At 46.0% G+C, this 19942-nt stretch overlaps 2 protein-coding genes and 1 long non-coding RNA gene across 6 annotated transcripts in view; 1 reads left to right on the plus strand and 2 right to left on the minus strand.

Annotated features, from left to right (window-relative positions):
- CPD (carboxypeptidase D) overlaps positions 1-6918 on the minus strand; it is a gene marked incomplete at its 5' end in the record, with an annotated part of 31889 nt that extends 24971 nt beyond the window's left edge. Inside the window, 2 exons of the mRNA XM_081171978.1 lie at positions 1611-1858; positions 6209-6918. Of these exons, the coding sequence (XP_081028104.1) occupies positions 1611-1858; positions 6209-6918 (958 nt within the window). The remainder of the gene's footprint in view (positions 1-1610; positions 1859-6208) is intronic.
- TMIGD1 (transmembrane and immunoglobulin domain containing 1) lies at positions 6850-19183 on the plus strand (the record flags this gene model as incomplete). 4 transcript variants are annotated; one of them, XM_081172207.1, is made up of 7 exons in its annotated part: positions 6850-6983; positions 12734-12836; positions 13050-13328; positions 14188-14466; positions 15960-16063; positions 17372-17412; positions 18293-19183. In XM_081172207.1, exons 2-7 carry the CDS (start codon positions 12758-12760, stop codon positions 18294-18296), a joined length of 786 nt encoding a protein of 261 aa, XP_081028333.1. In that variant the 5' UTR covers positions 6850-6983; positions 12734-12757. The 4 variants fall into 4 exon arrangements, with proteins under 4 accessions (XP_081028333.1, XP_081028332.1, XP_081028334.1 ...); XM_081172206.1 differs by lacking the exon at positions 6850-6983 and adding an exon at positions 8800-12299; XM_081172208.1 differs by lacking the exon at positions 6850-6983 and adding an exon at positions 8800-11122.
- Positions 13055-15952, minus strand: LOC308574414. Its single transcript, XR_014002484.1, has 3 exons — positions 14454-15952; positions 13273-13386; positions 13055-13192 (listed from the first exon to the last, which is right to left on the minus strand). It is a non-coding gene; the product is annotated as an uncharacterized lncRNA (long non-coding RNA).
- Positions 19184-19942: the final 759 nt, after the last annotated feature.

Genomic DNA, 19942 nt, shown 5'->3' on the forward strand with positions numbered 1-19942 from the left:
GGACTGGCCCACGGCTGAAAAAGGTTGCTGACCCCTGTCTTAGGCTCAACTGAGAGACCAATAACTTTTGGTGTTCCTCTCTTTGAACTGCTTCCATTCCAGCTGGCCACTGTAAGAACACTAAAAACTAGCGTTTGTCTGTGTTTCTTTTTCTCTCCTCCCTCCTAATTCCTTTTGTGTTATATATTTTAGACTGTAAGCCTGAGAACAAGAACTATTTTATTACTGATCTTTGCAACCACTCAGGGAACCTTTTAAGTTAAAGAATGGGGCAAAAATACTTTAAATAAGAAAAAATGAGATTATCTACAATTAATGCAATTAATTGCAATTAATGCAAGTATTTTGCAAATGGTTTTAGGTAAGAAAAAATACCAGAAGAAATGTGGGTCTAAAAAGGAACAGTGCAATATGCTTTTCAAATTTGATTAGCATGTCAAAAAAATTTAAGTAAACACTCATAGCTTTGACACTGTAAATCTGTGTGGAAAAACTATCATAAAAACCTTTCTAATGTAACTGATACTACTTTTTGAGCTGTGTTTTAACGTGGGTGACAGACCCAAATTACTTCTGATGAGGTTAAATACCATTTCAAAGCCATGTAAATCCTATGCTGAGCCATCAGTAAAGTTCAGAATCTCACCATCAGGTGTGGAAATAAAGGCAAACATACTATACTGGATTTCACTCCCACAGGAGGACCCTATAATTTTTTTCTATCAGAGTTAAATCCCCAAAAGTGAAGTTATTTTATGCAACCTAGGAATTGTAAGTTTTGGAAGATTGGCCCCTGGGTTCTCTTCATTTGTACCACGTGTTGCAATTCTAAGCAAACTTTCTTGGGAACTTAATTTTTCAAATGCCTCATTTTTTTCAAATTACAGCTTTACAGAGATCAAGGAAAACACAATCCTTGCCTGCAGCCTTACAGCATAATAGGCAAAATACAAAAAAAGGGGAAAGAGAATGTGGGACCGAACAGGAAAACAAGCAAGGTTAGGCACCAGTTAGTCGTGAAGTTCAAATGAATTCAGCAATGCTTACTTTCAAGTCAGCATATTTAGGAGGGCTCTGCATGACAGCTACAGACACATTCAGTACTCTGAATGCAGACAAGCAACTCTAGTACCAAAGGCAGCTCAAAAGCCACATGCTCAAGCAAAGCAGCCTCAAGTCCAATGGAGTATCTATATCCATCAACCTACGTCTTACAGGCCATATTCAACAGTAACAGGATGGCACACAGTGGAGCTCCATAAATTCATTGTAAATCTGGGAGAAGGCTTCTCCTGTTAAAACAAAATTAGGCAACACCAACAGACAGCTAGCTAGCTAGCTAGCTAGCTAGCTAGCTGCAATGTGCCAAAGCAAGCTATAAAAGTTTGCTTAAATCTTAAAAAAATGTTTGACAACAATTGAGCCAGGCATTTTCTTTACATAGCTTTTGTTGAATGACATATGAAATGCAAACACAAAGAATCAATAAACAGCACCAATCATGTCATCACCTTGATGCTGCCTGCAGGATTCCAGCAGCAGTGACAATAAAGAGCAACATGCTATTCTTTTGGAAGACACTAGTAAAGTAGTTCACTTGAGCAGCCTACCTTCCACGTCGTACCACTGAGCACCATTGGTGATGCCATCTTGGAAAGTTTCTTCCTCCTCCCCAGGGCAGTTTGGGGTGCCGGTTTTCATTATTGGATGGTTTGATGCATAAGCCTTTGCCAAATACCTGAATACCTCATCATCGGCAGATTTGCTGTACACCCCAGAGGTCTTGTGCACAGCGGAGTCATCAAATGGATAGCTTGCAACAACAGATCCCCCGTGCAGGTTCCCGGAAAGCACAAACCTGTTTTCAACAGAAGCACAACAGTCATCAGAACCAGAAAAGATAACTGCAGGGTAAAGATGCAATTAGGTTAATGTGGCATGTTTTATCCCACCACACTAAATTTCTTTAATGAAGCAGCACAATCAACATTTGGAGGAAACATGGTGGCTCTTTTTAGAAACTGCAAAAAAACCTGTCAACAAGAGAAGATGATTTCTGAGTCAGTGTGATGCAGTTTACAGAGTGCTGCGTTTAGAAGGGGGGGACCACACCAACCCCCGTATTTTAAAAGACAGTTCACAATGAAGGAACTAGTATTAGAGGTGAAAGCCAATTCAGACCATTATCAGCAATTAAGTTGGCTAACAAACTGGGTGCTAAACATAAGAAGCCAGGTCATAAAAATAAGTTACAAGCAGCAGAACCTATAGGAAAGTAATTTTAGGGTGACTATTCCTATACGCTTGTCAGCACCAATTGAGATTCAGACTGATGGGAATTAAGTTTGCAAACTGGTTAGGAAATGAAAGTGCCTAGGAAACAGCAAAGATTTCCTTAGCCCTGTCACAAGTGACTGTACAACTATCTTTAAGCTTTCTTCTCAGCTGATAAAGGAACTTAGGGTTCCTTCCAAAAGCACTTCATATTAAGCATTTGGATTTTACTAAACCAGCCAACATCAGAAAAGCCCCATTTTAACAAACTACTGAGCACCAACCAGAGCACTGCATTCTATTCAAGAAAAACAACTCATAAATTGTTAAACTAAAGCATGCATAAAGCTTGATGTTTATTCAGTTTTGTACCAGTGACATAGTATTGCAATTGTAATCATTTTAAGCCTATAACAAGGCAGACGGGCAACCACAAAGGACTGCCTTGTTTAGCCAGCTTTAGCGGCTTCTGTTATTTTAATTTGAGGTAATTTTAAACAGATAGAGCTGAGAGAATGTAGATTTGAATGTGCATTGTCACATGGAAGATCTTGAGACACCCAACATAAGAAGTCAGATTTTGTACCTTAGAACGGCAACAAGCACATTCGCAAATCCTTATTGAGCTCTTGTTTTCATTCAGGCAGAAGAACATCAACAGAACATCAAGACCACTGCATGATAATAAATTTCAAGTTTGGAAGACTAGTATTTTGCAATGACCAAAGGCAACACTGCTTCTTACCATGTTTTTGCCACAAGCAAACCCAGTTCTCCTCTCAGTAGCCAATACGTTCCTGTGCAAAGGGGACAAGCCATACAAACAGCATCTTCTCCAACCAGCCCAGAAATCCTAACCACTCACAGTACAGTTGTACCTTGGTTCTCAAACACCTTGGTACTCGTATGTTTTGGCTCCCAAATGCCAAAAACCCGGAAGTAAGTGTTCTGGTTTTCAAACTTTTTTTGGAAACCGAACATCTGACGCGGCTTCCACTTGAGTGCAGGAAGCTCCTGCAGCCAACTGGAAGCTGCGCCTTGGTTTTTAAACATTTTCGGAAGTCGAACAGACTTCCGGAATGGATTACATTCGAGAACCAAGATATGACAGTATCAAAAATGTGCAATCCCTTGGACCTTCAGAATCAAAAATTGTTTTAAAGTCCTATCATAACCACAGATACTTCTTCAAGGGTAAAATCCTCTCTCCATGGCTTCTCTAACTACACACTCCAGATCTCCTACCCAGTTCTCTACAACAATGAAGGCCACCTGGAAACTGGCTTCACCCACAAAAGACCACCTATACTGAGAAACATCTACTGAAACCTTGTTGTCTGTTTCCCCTTCATAAGAGTTGTTAAGGGTGGTGACACAGAACAGGACCAGGCTATCTCCATGACAGCACGAAGGAACTTACTTTCCAGGAGTCCCATCTGGCTTAGTTAAGGTCTCTCACCTCAGTTTTTAAGTACCAGGTGATGGAAATGTGTTTAACTGCTGGTGTTTCTGTAACTTCTATTTAGTTGTTATGTTGGTTTCTTTTTGATAGTACAGTATTATGTTTTTATTTCTTTAATCCACTTTGTGACATAGGGAAGGGGATTAAGAGCAGATAGCACCAGTGGAACTGGAAAATAACCAACACAACACCTGAGCCTCAAGAGGATGCCAGGAATGAAGAGAGGAAAATTACAGTTGCCCAACACATTTTGGCATGTCACCTTCTTTGGGTCATGACATTTTCTCCCTCTTCTACATTTACTCTTTTGTGTGAAAAACAGCAATGGTCTAGCAATAAACCAAAACACAATTGCAGTTTTCAATAAACGTTTTCATCCCGAGTATCTAGTTGAGGCTTTGCCTCCTGATTTTTGGTTTCCAGCCAAAAATGTAAAAAATACTTCCATCCCCACATGAGAAAATAAGCTAGCTCCTGGGCTTCAAAAAGGGACAAGCCAAGACACCCAATTATCCAGTGTCCCCAACCCAGTACAGAACAACTGCCACCCGTGGACCTCTTAAAACCTTCCACTGCACCGCCAAATAACATAGACAGCATATGATGAGGGATCCCACCACCTAAGCCAAGAGGTTCTGCCAACCAATGAAAGCTCAACTGGCTCAGCACTATTAGACCTGGCCCCCAAGGAAAAGCCTGGCCTGCCAAGCATCATGTAAGATTCTACACTTAGGCAGGAAGAACCAGCAGCACAAATATAACACAGGAGCCGCCTGAATTGCCAGTAGTACATGTGAAAAGGATCTAGGAGTCTTAGGAAACCACAGGCTGAACATGAGTCCACAGTGTGATGCAGCAGTAAAAAGAACTCAGGCTATTCTAGGCTGCACCAACAGAAGCCTAGTGTCCACATCAAGGGAAGTAATAATTCCACTCTATTCTGTCTTGTTTTGGTCCCAGGCCCCACCTGGAGGTGGGCACCACAATTCAAGGATATTGACGAGCTGAAATATGTGCAGAGGAGGGCAACCAAGATGATCAAGGGTGGAAACCAAGCCTTATGAGGAATTGTTGAGGGAATTGGGCATGTTTACTCTGGTAAAGAGGAGACAGAGGAAATATGAAAGACATCTTCAAATATCTAAAGGGTTGTCACTTGGAAGATGGAGCAAGCTTGTTTTCCCCTGCTCTGGAGGCTGGGAACCAAACCAATTGATTCAAGTTACAAGAAAGGAGTTTACGACTAAATATCAGGAATAACTTTCTGACAGTAAGAGCTGTACGAACAGACTCCCATGAGAGGTGGTGGACTCTCCTTCCTTGGAGGTTTTAAACAGATTTTGGATGGCCATCTGTCACAGCATTCGAAATTCGCCAGGAGCCAGGCACATTTTTCACCTGGCTTTTGACAACTTGCAACCAAGTGAAGATGCCTGACATCTCCATCATCTGCAGGTACATGCCTGGGGATCCTTGGATATTGATTGTTTTCACACCCTGTAACACATTCTACAGAACTTTATCAGTTAAATCAGCTGAGAGTCCTGCACTGCAGGGGGTTGGACCGGATGACCCTAAGGGTCCCTTCCAACTCTACAATTCTATGACTCAAAGAGATCCCACCTCCAGAGAAGGAAGCTGCACCCAACCACATAAAGCTGATGCCCTCCCACCGTAAATGAGCCCTGCCAACAAATAAGGGCCCGCAGGATAGTTTAGTCAGTAGAGGATGAGACTCTTAATCTCAAGCTTGTGGGTAAAAGTATTATGTTGGGCAAAAAAAATCCTGCTTTGCAGGAAATTGGACTAGATGGCCCTTGTGGTCCCTTCCAACTCTACAATTCTAAGATTCCAGGTTAAACCTGCCCAAAAAATCCATGCAGCACGGAGACCTTGTCCCCATGCAAAGCACACCCACCAAGAGACACTTGGTTCTGCCTATTAAATAAGAACCCACCACAAATCGCCTGTCAACATACAATAGGCTCCACTCCAGCCCAGCAAAAGATTGAAGTACCTAGGACAAGCCATGGGCATAGTCAAGGGGGGGGGGCAACTACACCCATAACATAAATCCTGGCTACGCCCATGGCAGAGGTCCCACCCCAAAACAAAGAAGCCCCATGTTTTAATTTTCGCATTAAAAATTAGAAGTCATTAATAAGTGACTAATGGATGCTAATACTGTAATGCCTCAAAATAATAATAGTAATTTCCTGCTTGGCAGGGGGTTGGACTCGATGGCCCTTGTGGTCTCTTCCAACTCTATGATTCTATGAATTTTATGAAGCCCTACTCTCCAGATAAGCATAGCCCACCCTGCAACATGAGCCCCGCCCCCAGCTCGAGACCCCGCCCCTGTTCGAATGAAGCCACGCCCACAAACAGAACCTCAAATGATTTAGCACGAAGAAGCCCCGCCTACCAGGAGACGCCTGACCCGCCCCCTCCAACGAAGCCCCGCCCCCTCACCGGTTGCGCCGCATCCACTCCATGAGGGCGCGCACTTCGGGGACGTTGGCCAGGTCCGGCTGGGCTGCCCCGAACTGGTCCGGGAAGCTGCGGTTGAGGTCTTTCCCCCTGGCGTTCTCCCTCCCGGAGGGGTCTTGCTGGGCGCCGCAGTCGCCCTCCTCGGCGCGGGCGAAGCCGTCCGGATTGAGGCTGGGCATGAGGTAGAGGTCGGTGCCGTTGAGGAGGCGCTGCGCCCGGGGCTCCCCGCGCAGCCACCCCGCGACCAGCTCGCGGGCCAGGCGGACCACCAGGGCCCTGCCCAGGGCCTCGTCGCCGTGCATGTTGGCCACCAGCTTGACTTGCGGGCGGCCCGGGATAGGGGGTCCGCCCACCGGGTCGCCGACGTCGCCGCTCCCGCCGCCGGGCTCCGGCAGGTCGGCGCTGAGGCGCAGCACCCACAGCTCCCGGCCTTCGCCCGAGCGGCCGATGGAGAAGAGCCTGGCCAAGCCGCGAGGGGCCTCGTCCTCCGCCAAGCGACGCAGCGACGCCCCCAGCTCCGCTTCGTCCAGGTAGCGCGTCGCCGCCCCGCCGGCAGCCGAGGGCTCCGTGGAGGCCGCCGCCTCCGCTTTCTTAATGTGCGCCGCCTCCGCCCCGCGCCGCCACAACAAAAATAAGAAGAATGAAGATAATGCTAAGGGCAATAGACCGCCGCCTCCGCCCCGGCCCGCCATCGCCGCCTCAGATGTGACAGGCCGCTCGCTCGCCGCCGCTGAGGGGAGGAAAAGTGCTCGCTGAGGTAACTCGACACTCGATTGGCGAGGAGGGAGCAGAGCAGCGCGCCAATCGGAGAAGACAGCAAACAGCCAATAGAAAAGGGGAAGTGGGGGAAGAGAGCCAATAATAAAGGCTGGAGGGCGGGCTAAAGGCGCGAAAGAGGGCGTTGTTTAACCCCTGAGGGGCCGGAGAAGAGAGAAAAAGCGTTTCGAGGTTGGTGAATAGTTGGGAGAGAGAACGGGAATCTACGGATGGAAAGAAGCGGGGGAGAGAGAAAGGGGGCGGGAGAAAGCAGGACGGAAGCCAATGAAAGACGGCAGAGGAGATGACGGAGAGGTTGAGGGGCGGAGCTGAAAGCGGGAGACGTGGAAAGAGTAGAGATGATGTCGACGTAACCAACTGTTCACGTGAGTGGGATACCCGCGTGTACAGCGTCACGTCTGGAAGAGAAAACACGGAGATTTCTAAGATTTATCTATCATCTTGTTTAGCTATTGTATTTTTATCCTGCATGTCTTACAAATTAATTAAAAAAAACAAAATAACAAACGTTAAAAAAGCCGGATAGATACTGACCGTGATCTTGCAAAAAAGACCAATTTCCCTTAAAAGGGTCCGTTTCCTTTGATAACATAAAACGAGCCTTCTGGATCTGACCAAACGGACTCCAACCAGTCCAGCTTCCTGTTGCCGCAATGGCCAGTCACCTCGCTACTTTTGATAACCATTAACTGATATTTTGCCTGTAAACTGCAAGATTCTGTGTGTTTGACTGTATTCTAGTGGCTGATCCGAGATCATAATAAAGATTAATTGAGCATCACATATTCACAGTGGTGAGAGAACACAGCCACTTGTGTTTAGTAGCCATAGATGGTTTCATCCTCCATAAAATTGTTCAATATTTTAAAGTCATCCAAGTTAGTGACCATCACTGCATCTTGCAGTGTATGCAGAGTAAAGTCCATACATAAGTTGGCAAAGGCTGCCCCAGAATATCTGAAGATAATGGACTTTTTGGACGGGGACACTAGAATCAGCTTCGTGGTCAGTTGGTGCCACAGGTGGGAAGGAAAACACCTGCAGGCTGCCAAACCCTTTCAAGGTTTGTTTGCCGAGGTTTTCTTGAGACTGACGTATGCAGAGTTGTGAAATCAAGGAAGCTGAGCAGGCTTGGGAGAAGGCATTGACCCTGCAGGAATTCCTCTGTAGGAACATTGTTCTCATAATGGGACTAAAGCCATGAATGATTCGTGACTCACTTGCACCCCTGCGGTTGCTGGCTGTGTGTTTATCCATCCCATAATGCAGCCAGCGATTAGGTCTGCTCTGTGGTTCTGCATCTGTTGCACTTAAACCTTTTAACATTTGGACCCCCAAAGATAAGAGAGAAAGAAGCAATCTCTCACTGAGAATGTATTCTCTTTCAAGCGTGTTGCACTTAACAGGAGCTGCTCATGAGAAGAAGTTTCCCTTGGATCTCATGCAGGGTTTTGAAAGCCTCTTCAGAAGTAACCAGGACAAAACGAGGCCCAAAGCCATTTGTCATGACAATGAATTGAATGTTAAGACTTTGTTGTCAAGTGGAAAGAAACATGAAACATGGAATATCTTTTCCTATATGGAATTAGAGACACCCACCCCATGTTTGGAGGGTGAGGAAATGCAGTTTCTCTACAGTCAAGTGGATTTCGATGATGTGCAAGTTTAACCAAAAAAGTCACACACACAAAAACACTAATTTTCTATTTTATTTTTTTCAGGTCATGTACAAATATATAATATACAATATTACTTAAGGAGAGGAGAGAAAGTGAAGCAAATAAAGAACAATAATGATGCAAATTTCCCTTCTCGTTCTCTACGTAACATATTCAAAGAAAATAAGTAAATTATAAAACATAAAAGTACACGGATTTATATTTTTCTGCACTCCATTACACCAGTACATTATAAACACTCCATTTTGCCACAAAACTGTTGTGAGATTATCTGTCCTTCTTTATTTTGATTACCGTAGTCAGCTTCAGTCACATCCTCTGTCCAACGTTCCAGTCTTCCAACGTGGAAGTTCTTGTTCTGTTATAATATGGATATTCTTTGTCACTTGTCAGTACCTAAATCTTTGATGGATCCTAAGTGTATGATTAATGGATCCACTGGGAGTATATAACATGCAATCGTTTCTATTTCTTTTAACACCTTGCTGCAGAATATCTGGTTCCAAGATAAAGATCCATTAAGCCCATTAAATACGCTGCAAATTGGCACTATTCATTTTACAACTCCCAACAGAAATCGCTTGCTGTTCTATATGTATGATTAGGACATGATGGTATCGGATGCATTAGACCTGCATTTTATATGTATGAATGTATTTTTAGCTTTTATTCTCTTTTATCTTTATCCTGGTTTTAATCTTTGCACTATTTTGTAAATTGCTTCAAGCTACTTTTTGTGACAAAACTACAGTAATAAGTGCAATAAATAATAGTATCACTATTGCATGATTAACTCAACTTTGAGATTAACACTTAGTTTGCTGTGGAATATTTAACCAGAGCCACTGTCACACAATCATAAATATAATCAAAATCTTCCCATTTCTGCTGGTAATTATTTTCTTTTGATTCTATGTTGCATCTCATTCATATGATTATTTGATCATTTTTGCAAGTTATATTTTGACACCCTACGTTCAAATTCCAGTATTTCCAGGAGAGGACCCTGTTTTGCAACTAAAAGTCTGAGTAATATTTCATAACTGTAAATATTGGAAGGATTGTGGTCCTTTTTGTTGCCCTCTTTCAGTCTCTTCCTTTTCCTCCTCTTCCCTAACAGCCACAGACCTGCCTGGGAGCACTTTAAAAATGTTTTTATTAAAAGATTTTATTGGGTAGCAAAGGTATATAAACTGTCTCAGTTTTTAGTCTGTAGAGTTCTTTGTTCAGGTTATTTATATTCAGTGTGAGACATTACTGTCGTAGGCAGCATGCAGTTGGGGGCGAGAGAAGTGGGGAGAGAGAAGACAGGAGGAAGAAGGGGGAGACAGCAAACTTTCATTCTATTACATAGTGTACGAGTGGGGCTTTTGTGTCAGCGTCAAGTGAATAGGTATCCTATTTTTATGGGTAGTGAGAGAGACCAAAAGGCCCAGGGTGAGCACATTGAAATATTGTGTCTGCTGTGTCTTTACCAGGTCATGAGGTTCCCTTCTCCCCTTTACACCTGTCTGAAACCTGGTCCAAACCAGGTCTAAGACCGGGAGGTTAAGAATGTGGAAAGTGAGCTTTTCAGCTTATCACGTCCTAGATCTCCTTTCTTCTCAGGTGTGTGGGGCTTTCAGTTACATGCCGGACCTGACTGGTGACGACTAATTAATTACGTTTTGTGGCTATTTCAACATGTTCCCAAGAAAAGCTCTAAGGATTGGCACTCCCTTTCCATCTGGTCTCATGGCCTGGGCTTGCAGTTGGTGGACGCCAATTTCCTGCAGTGGCTGTTGCCAGATGCTTCCAAAGAAGGCACAGAAACTTCCACGGTGCACAGCAAATCTTTCTGTCTAATTGCAAAATTGTAGTCTTGTGACAAATGTAAAGGAGATGCCTGGTCTAGCTCTCTGTCAGCCTGGATATTTTGTGCCCCCTAATTTCCAGGGAACCGACCCAATTCTCACAGTGGTGATCATCAGCATAGTGGTTTAAGGAACGATGAGCAAGCCCCCATTTTTAAATCTCAATTCTGATTTAACTGAATAGCGTGGCATGGAAAACTGCCACCTCTTCTCTTTAGCTCCCACCAATAAAGTAGCCATAGAGATTAGCTCAATCCTGTACGCAAAGCACTTGAAGCACATTTTCAAAAGTTGAATTTTACATTACCACCCTTACAGCAGGGTCCTGGCTGAAGTGTGAGCCTCCTGCACCCTCTAAGCCACGTTGCATTCAGTCTCCTCCATCCTACAGTTTGGACATAGAAGGAATGCAAATATCCCAAGGCTGCAAAAGGGCAGCCCTAAATCTTATGCTTCTGCTCCCCCTGGTGGCAACTCTCACCATTCAAGAAATTGGAATTTAATAAATGACTGCGAGCTCAGCCACATCAGGCACAGGAAAGAACACCCCATCCAATTTGACAGCAAGTAGGAGTGACTGAGAAGTGGTAAGTGGCCCCGTTGGTTACCTTTTCTGAGACACTTTCCTTCTGTGCCAGCTTCCTTCTGACCTCGGTGCTGGAGCACCTCTCCGTTTGGTTCCGCGTTGTGTTATTTTGGAGGGATCTAAGGCTGCTCCTTTTCAGATTTTAGTTCTCTTTGCAAAAAGTTTGAAAAATGGTTCTCCTTGGATCAGAGCAGTGGAATAACAAAGATCCTGCCATGCGGCCTTGGTTTCATTAAGAGTCATCCCTTCAACACCACCTGCCCTGTGCGCACTGACTTTGCCCTGTTGCTTCTCATAATAACCCCAGGCCTGGTCCAAGTGGGTTTAGTGAACTAACCAGCATTTTCCACTTTAAAATCTTGCATCCAAAGCAAGGCAAGGGGTTAACAGTGGCTACAGCTCATGTAGGTGAAGGCTGTCAAATGTATTAAACAATAGCACATTTTGTGGCAATGGTTGTCAACATTAGTATACAATTTCCAGAGAATAATGCTGGCTGTTGCCCTGAGCATGAGGTAAAATGACTTGTTAATTATGTATATTTCTTTCTTTTCTTTCTATTTGGATGGATGCCAAATAGTTTCTTCTCAACCTTTTGGCTTCAGGGATGAGGAGCTGACATAATATTGGATTGGATCTTGTTGGACTTTGTAGCTTAGGCGAGTAATAAATTCTGCTTCAGCAGAGCGAAGAGATGGGCAGAATGCTGTGACTCGCTAGCGCAAGATGTAGGATCTTAGGATCTGGCAACCTGGCTCTCCTCAAAGGTGGCCTTTGACCACCTTGTACAACAAAGACGTGCACTAAGGCATCTCCCTAGCACCCAGTGCTGTTAGAGGGGAAGGGCATTCTGCCCGCAGAAGGACTGTGTGCTGCCTCCAGAGTCAAAATCAGGGGTGGTTGACCCATGATAGATGCACTTTGCTGCTTGTTACTCATTGCCTCAGCCACGGCCATAAATCTGGGGAAGGTTTTTGGCCAGCTTCCTTTTGGGAGAGAGAAGCACCCAGTGTTTACCCAGGAAGTCTTTAAGAGAACGCGGCCTTGAACTTGAGTGGATCACTTGTCTCTGCACGGCAATAAAGACATATAACCACGGGTGCCTATAAAAGCCCAAGGAAGGCCGTGGTTTGCTCTCCATTTCAAGACAAGTGCCCACACGATTGGCCTTTCCCAACGTAAGTGTCAGTATTTGGCAGAGAAGAGGGCAGTGGGGTAGCGAGGTGGCGTTTCCTGGGGTGGGGGGCTATTTCTCATAGCTTCAATTCATATACAGGTCGCTCCCCAAAATGCGGAAGGCATTTGTAGACCCTGGGCTGTTGGGTGAAGAAGTATGTGCAGGGAATTTTTAAATGTGTGACGTTTTGATGTATTTTTAATCCTTGTTATAAGCCGCCCAGAGTGGCTGGGGAAACCCAGCCAGATGGGCGGGGTACAAATAAATTATTATTATTATTATTATTATTATTATTATTATTATTATTATTATTATTATTGGTGCTGACTTTGGGGTGGGTGAGCTTGGGTGACTTGGGCGCTCCTCCAACCTTATGGGGGGCAATCACTACCACGAGGCACACAGTTACTCTCTCCTGCCTCCTTTCTGCTGCAGGTCTTGGGCCAGAGTTCTTCGCAGATGGCCTCAGGGGGGATGGCAGGCATCCTTTGCAGGACACCTCTCTTCATCTTCGCACTTTTGCCTTGTGCTGTCACAGGTACGCAACCAGCGTGGGTCCTCACCTGAGCTTCCCAATGGAGTTCTGCATCTGAATTGGGGGAAGATTAAATGATCCTCTCTTCTTACTCATTCAGCCAAACTGTTGATTTTTGGAATCAGGACAGCTGTTGATGCTATTTTTTAAGAGTCTGTCTGTCTTTTTTTTTACAAAACTTTGCTTCATGGGACTGACGTCTTTCCCCCTCCCCAGGCACCCATCTGGCTATCAATGGCAACACTGCTGACTACCAGCTGTCAACAAAGCCAGGCGTAGCAGAGTCCCTCGTGTGCACAGTGCACAACAACAGTCAGGGAGAAGAGCTGCTCTGGTTCCGAGGGGACACACAGGTCGACCTGAAAGATGGAAACAAAGTGAATGCCAGCAGCGTCTGCATCTACCCCGTCGCTGTAGATGACAATGGAGTTTCCTTTACCTGCAAGTTGGCCCGAGATGGATCTGTCATGATGTCTGTGGTCCTGGATGTCCGTTGTGAGTGGCCAGCTCTATGCTACTGAGGAAGGGAGGCAGTGCCTGTAGGCTGGGTTCTCTACAGAATTTCAGATAGATAGATAGATAGATAGATAGATAGATAGATAGATAGATAGATAGATACAGTGGCGTAGTGTGGGTTGTCAGCACCCGGGGCAAGGCAAGTAATTTGCGTCCCCTAACCCGTGGATTTGCGCCCCCTAACCCGTGGATTTGCGCCCCCTAACCCTAACCCCTAGATGTTGCGCCCGGTGCGGCCGGCCCCCCCTGCACCCCCCACGCTACGCCACTGGATAGATAGATAGACAGACACACAGACATAAATATGAGAGAATCTAGTCCATTTTTATATTAGATTTCTCTCCTTTTTTGCCCAGAAATTAAATGACATTTAAAATTAAATCTGATTTTTATAGAACCAGGGGGTGGCACCCTCCCTGTGGAATGCCCTCCCATCAGATGTCAAGGAAATAAACTAGACAATTTTTAGAAGAGATCTGAAGCCAGCCCTGTATCAGGAAGTTTTTAACGTTTGACGTGTTACTACGTTTTATATTCTGTTGGAAGCCGCCCAGAGTAGCTGAGGAAACCCAGCTAGATGGGCAGGGTATAAATAATAAAATAATTGGTTTCTGTGCAGTTACAGACCTGGGTGCTCTGCCTGCACAATGACAGAAGCAACCTTGGATTTTTTTAAAAAAAGGTTGTTTTTTAATGGTTGCTATTTTGTGTTTTGTCATTTGGGACCAGTGCTACAGCACTTGAGGGGTTTTACAAGCCCCCCCCCCCCCGTTCTGAATAATATCAAAGAATTGAGGAATGGGTGCTGTTGAATGTGATCCTTTGTTGTTCTCCACAGTCCCCCCCATCCTCAGCGGAGAAGACCCTCCCCCACAGGAAGAACAGGCCGATGTGACACTGGATTGCCACACAAAGGCCAACCCTCCTGCTCAGATGGCCTGGTATAAGGACAACAGCTTTCTGACCCTGGAGAAATCCCGTTACCACATTTATCAGACCAGCGAGCTCTTTCAGTTGACCATTGCAAAGGCCCAGGTATCCGACAATGGGATATACACCTGTGTGGCTAGTTTGGATGGGATAACAGAGAAGAGGGATTTCCACCTGACTGTTGAAGGTAATGCAACTGCTGTGATGTGGCTGGCCCACTGGCCACTTGGGGCCTGTAGCCCAGCCAGCTGAAGTCTTCTTGCTGTGTGCTTGCTTTGATGTCCTTGACTTCTTCCCTCCTTACCTGTGTTGGCTGCAGGCAAGGTTGTCTTCAAAGACCAGGATATTAAGCCTGAAAGCACACACAGGGGCCAGCTTTCTCTCTGGTTTACCTTGTGAAGGCAGGACCAGCCCTCTAAATCCCTCAGGAGCTGCTGCGTTATCAGCAGCTCAATGTTTGTAACTGGGAGCAAATGAAATCAAGGCCCTGGTAGTCATTACGAAGAAGCCATTTGTTTGCTGTGTCTAGATCAGCAGGTTGGGGGGGCTCAGGTCTCTCGGGCACTCAGAACACTCCCCCGCCCTGCTCCAGGCTCACCTCAAGTGCTTTCCCCTGTCTTTGAATTGTTGTAATGCCTCTCGCTTACCTGGGTGGAGAATAGAGAGAGGGGAGTGTGCATCAGCCTCTGGCTTTTGTGTGGCTGGAGTTCTAAGGGGATAGTAAGAGTCACTGTCATAGTTCTGCACTCCTTTGCCTTTGGCCCTGGCCACCTCTGGGATGTGACCTCTGGAAGGTTGCAACAAGGGAACATGTCCCTTGACTCCACTGCTCCTGGACTAGATTCTTTGGATGAGGGACTAAAGGGTTAATGGTTAAGGGTTAATGAGAGCCAGTGTGGTGTAGTGGTTAGGAGCAGTAGTCTCGTAATCTGGGGAACCGGGTTCGCGTCTCCGCTCCTCCACATGCAGCTGCTGGGTGACCTTGGGCTAGTCACACTTCTTTGAAGTCTCTCAGCCCCACTCACCTCACAGAGTGTTTGTTGTGGGGGAGGAAGGGAAAGGAGAATGTTAACCGCTTTGAGACTCCTGAAGGGGAGTGAAAGGCGGGATATCAAATCCAAACTCTTCTTCTTCTTCTTCTGCCGCCTTCGGATTAGATGACCTTTGGATCCCATCCCTCACCCTGGTTCCTGAGTATAGACTCAAAGGCACCACCCAGAATATTAAGCATCTGGTTCATGCTCACAATTTGAGATCCGGGAGTGGCTGGTAGGAGCCAGCGTTTGGCAAGATCAGGACCGCCATATCTACGCTGCCCCTGTGGACCTCCTGAACACACTCTTGTTCCATTTATGGTTTTAGGAGAGCATAAAACTCTCTCAGCCTTTCACAACCGTCAAGTCTACAGCCTCCCTTGTGTTTGGGGAGAGACCAGTGGTAGACCAGGCACCTTGCATGCAGGTTCAGTCTCAGGCAGCTCCAAGTAGCAGGTGATGGGAAGAACCTCTCTCTGCCAGAGACCCTGGAGAGATGCTGCCAGTCAGAGTAGGCTGTGCTGTGATGAGACAGCCTGACCTCGTGTAAGGTAGCTTCTGATGTTCACTGAATGCATTTAATAGCATTGATACTCCATGTCCAAAATCCATCTGAGAAGGCGGGTTGCATTTGTTCTCCCAACAGAAGGGAATCTCCCTTTCCCAATGGAGGCTGTCATTGCTGCGGCTGTGGTCGTTTTTTTCACTATCCTCTTTGGCATTGTGGCTCGATGGAAGCGGATTGCACAGGTATGTTAGAACATCAGAAGACCTGGTATGTTAGAACATCAGAAGAGAGCCTGGCTGCTGGATCAGACCCAAGGGGGGCCCATCTGGTCCAACATCCTGTTCTCACAGTAGCCAACTAGATGCCCCAATTGGGTGCCCACAGGCAGGATCTGAGCACAACAGCATCACCCTTCCCCCTGTGGTTTCCAACAGCTGGTATTCAGAGGCCTCCTACCTCGGACACTGGCTAGTTGTCACTGACAGCCACCTCCTCCATCATGAATTTGTCTAGTCCTCTTTTAAAGCCATCCAAGTTGGTAGCCATCACTGCCTCTTTTTGAAGGCAAATTCCATAGTTTAACTATATGCAATGGCGTAGCGTGGGGGGTGCAGGGGGGGCCGGCCGCACCGGGCGCAACATCTGGGGGTTAGGGTTAGGGGGCGCAAATCCACGGGTTAGGGGGCGCAAATTACTTGCCTTGCCCCGGGTGCTGACAACCCATGCTACGCCACTGACTATATGCTGTGAGAAGGTCCCTTTCTTTTGTCTGTCCAGATATTGTTTCATTTTGGAAGCTAAAGAGGCACCCAAGTGTATCACCACCCTTTATTAGACGGCAGAGACCAGCGGGGAAACCCTTTGCGTTGCCTCAGCCAGCAGGGGGCGCCATTCAGGGAACACCTATTTGACCCAGCTATGGTGTTGTGCTTCAGATTGAAATGCCACCCACAGCCCTTTCCCCCATCTTCTGCTTGCTTTGTTGTAAGTGGGGAGGTAGCAAGGAGTAAGCGGGGTTGAAAGGAGGTGGGGGAGACACTTCCAGCCACTCCATTTCAACAGGGCCGAGGGCTCTGTGTCAGGTGGGAACCAAAGCTGCTCCTGTGTTGTAGCTCAGCCGGTTAGAGCGTGGTGCTGATAACGCCAAGGTCACGGGTAACTGGTGCTGACAGCTGCATATTCCTGTAATGCAGGGGGTTAGACTGCAAGATCCTTGGGGTCCCTTCCAACTCTACAGTTCCATGATTCTATGTACACATTTGCAAGATTTCTACTTGCTACTACTTCCCAGCACAGGGGTAGCTCTCTGCAAATGCTGTTGGGACTCCAATTCCCATCATTGCTGGCTGCTGGGAGTTGGGGTCTCAACCCTACCTGGAAAGCCACAGGTGAGCCACCACTGCCCTGCCAAAACCACAGACTCAGCTCCTATCTGAAATGTATGCAGCTGGAAGAAACCAGTGGCAGAAATAAATATACAAAAGCTGACAAGGTTGTCGCATTTATGCTTTTCTCTTTTCCACCCCCCTCCCTTTTTATTTTTATTTTAGTGCTTTGGGATAGGGTGCAACTCGTCAAGCAACACGTTTCTGTAAGTATTTTTGACACCAGTCCTTATTCAGAAAGCTCAGTGATGAAGCTGGCCCTAAAACCTCCTCCTCAAAGCAGGACTGCCCAGAGGCATTGTGCAGCCTGAAGCAGAAAACCTAGAGGCACCCCTTCTCTCCCAATCAATATGGGGCTTGTGGAGGAGCCTGTCAGCCCCCCCCCCTTGCCTCAAGGGAAAATGCACCCCGGAACAACACCACCCCAGGCAAGCAAGAGGGAACCTGCAGTCTTCCCAAGAGAGAAGCCTACTTTGGAACTGCCATCCCTTGTTTTCTGGGTGCTTGAAGCTGCCTTTCAAAAGGACCCCAAAAGCACACAAGAGCAGGGTGTTGTGGTGTGTTGGTGGTGGTGGTGCTGCTGCTTTGTAGTTTGGCCACAGTTACAGACAAGCCCTCTTTTAGCTTTCTCCCTTTCTTTGATCTTTGAAGGTGGGAGTGTACGCTCCAGTCTCATGTGATTTAAATCTAGCCACTGACCACAGAGCCAATGAAAGGGAACGTTGTTGTACTCTGGGTAAAGATCTGGCTCCGCTCTCAGCCCAACACGAGCCTTGTCTTACTTACTATATCTATATTATATTTATATCAGGCACCAGGCAAGAATGTTCCTCTATAACCAGGCCTGTGGCTGATTAATCTATGGTCTTTTAAATGTGCTTATAGGAGGGGGGTTGTTTGTTTGCTTCGTCATTATGTTGTGTTCTCAGTTTGCATTGTTATGCTGTAAACCTGTAATCTTCTGATCAAGGGCAGTATACAAATTTAAATCATCATCTAGCCAAGATGGGGTTGGTTTGTTTTTTTAAAAAAATGTTGTGCTCCTTTCAGATGTGTTTACTTTTTATCTGTTTTCTTCCCTTCCAGGTGAAGGAATTCCTCCACTGGAGCAAGCCAAGGAGCACCCCTGCCCATCACCACAGATGACAAGACCCTTCCAGCTTTTAAGGGCCCTGGTTCAGAGGCCTCTTTGATAGCATTTAAAAGTTGCACATTTTCTGCTGTCTGACAGTTGCTCCTGTAGGTTTAAGTGCATATATTTGGCTTACAATTGAGAAAGTCAGGCTAGCCAGACCTTTGGTGTTTTACCAAGGTAAAATATTAACTTCAGGCTTGCCATTCAAATGCCCAAACTGCAAATCAGGAATGGGGAATTTGTGTTTCTCTAAATGCTGCCAAACCCTATCCTCACTGACTGCAGGCTATACTGGCTGAGGCTGATGAGAGGTGGAGTCCTAACGCCACCCACAGGTCCATAGGCTTCCCTGTCCTTGCAGATTATTTTAAAAAGCAAATATAGAGTTAACACACTGGTTGCTGTTTTGCTACAGAGCCAGGTTCAAGGTCTTCATGTTAACTCACAAAGCTCTAAACAACTTGGGACCAATGTACCTTAAGGACTGCCTGATCCTTTATTCTCCACCTTGATCCCCGAGATCCTCTGGTGGGCCACCTCTGGGGGGAGTGTTCTGCATGCCCCAGAAGTTCAGCTGGCCTTCACTAGGGACTGAACCTTTCATGTAGTGGGCTCTGCCCTGTGGAACTCTCTGCCAGTAGAGGTTCAGCAGGAACCACCCCAGCCTTCCTTCAGACGTCTCTTGAAATTTGCACTTTTTAAACACAATATGATTTTCTTCCTTTTAACCAACCAGTACTGATTGCTGTTTCGTTGTTTTTTCTAATTATGTTTTACATATATTTATGTAAACAATCATAAATATTCAAACAAACAAATAAATACAATATCAATACAAATAACTGTGTGAAGAATGATTGCAGGTGTGTCTTCCGCTGCTGCCTTCAGGCATCTCCCTTTTTAAGAAGGCCCTGCATAACCTGAAATGAAGCCTTGGAAAAAATAGGATTTGATCATTACTTTGCTGGTCAATATCTGCTATGGGCTCTTAATTTGTCCTTCTCCCCACCTACACAGGGAGCTTTTGACAAAACCAAACCAGGAAAGTATCATCCCAGCAGCCTTAAACAGTCTCTGACCCGTCTGTCTGCATTGGGGGTGGCAAACGTTTCTGTCTCATTAGCTTATTTTCATGGAACATCTTACTGGCGTGGCTCTAAGAAAGCCTCTCTTTTTCAGTGGGGCAGCCTCCTGCTTTGTGATAGAGGGAGAAAATTTGCATTTTAATTTTGTGAAATGGTCTTACAGGGGAAAGCAGAATGCGTCGGTTGAGCACAGCTGGGGAGAAGTTTGCGACTATGTTAACTGAGGGAAGTCTGGCATCACCAAGTGTTCTAGGCCTAAGAAAATGTTTTGCTATTTCAGTAGATTTCTGGTGCTTTTCTTCAGTTTTTGGACTACAACTCCCATCAACTAGGAGGGCACCAGGTTGGTGAAGGCTGCCCCACGGCTATTACAAGGAATTATGCCGTATCAGGGCCACGTTGCGCATTCTGCTGCCCGCTACACAAAGTGTAACGATCGCACCAGAAGAAAATTGCCCATTTTATTAGCGTGGCCCAGGCACTGTAGGCTGCATGTTCCCCTCCCTATAGCTATGT

The sequence above is a fragment of the Podarcis bocagei genome (assembly GCF_964188305.1).
Source record: "Podarcis bocagei genome assembly, chromosome: 15".
Classification (NCBI taxonomy): Eukaryota; Metazoa; Chordata; class Lepidosauria; order Squamata; family Lacertidae; genus Podarcis; species Podarcis bocagei.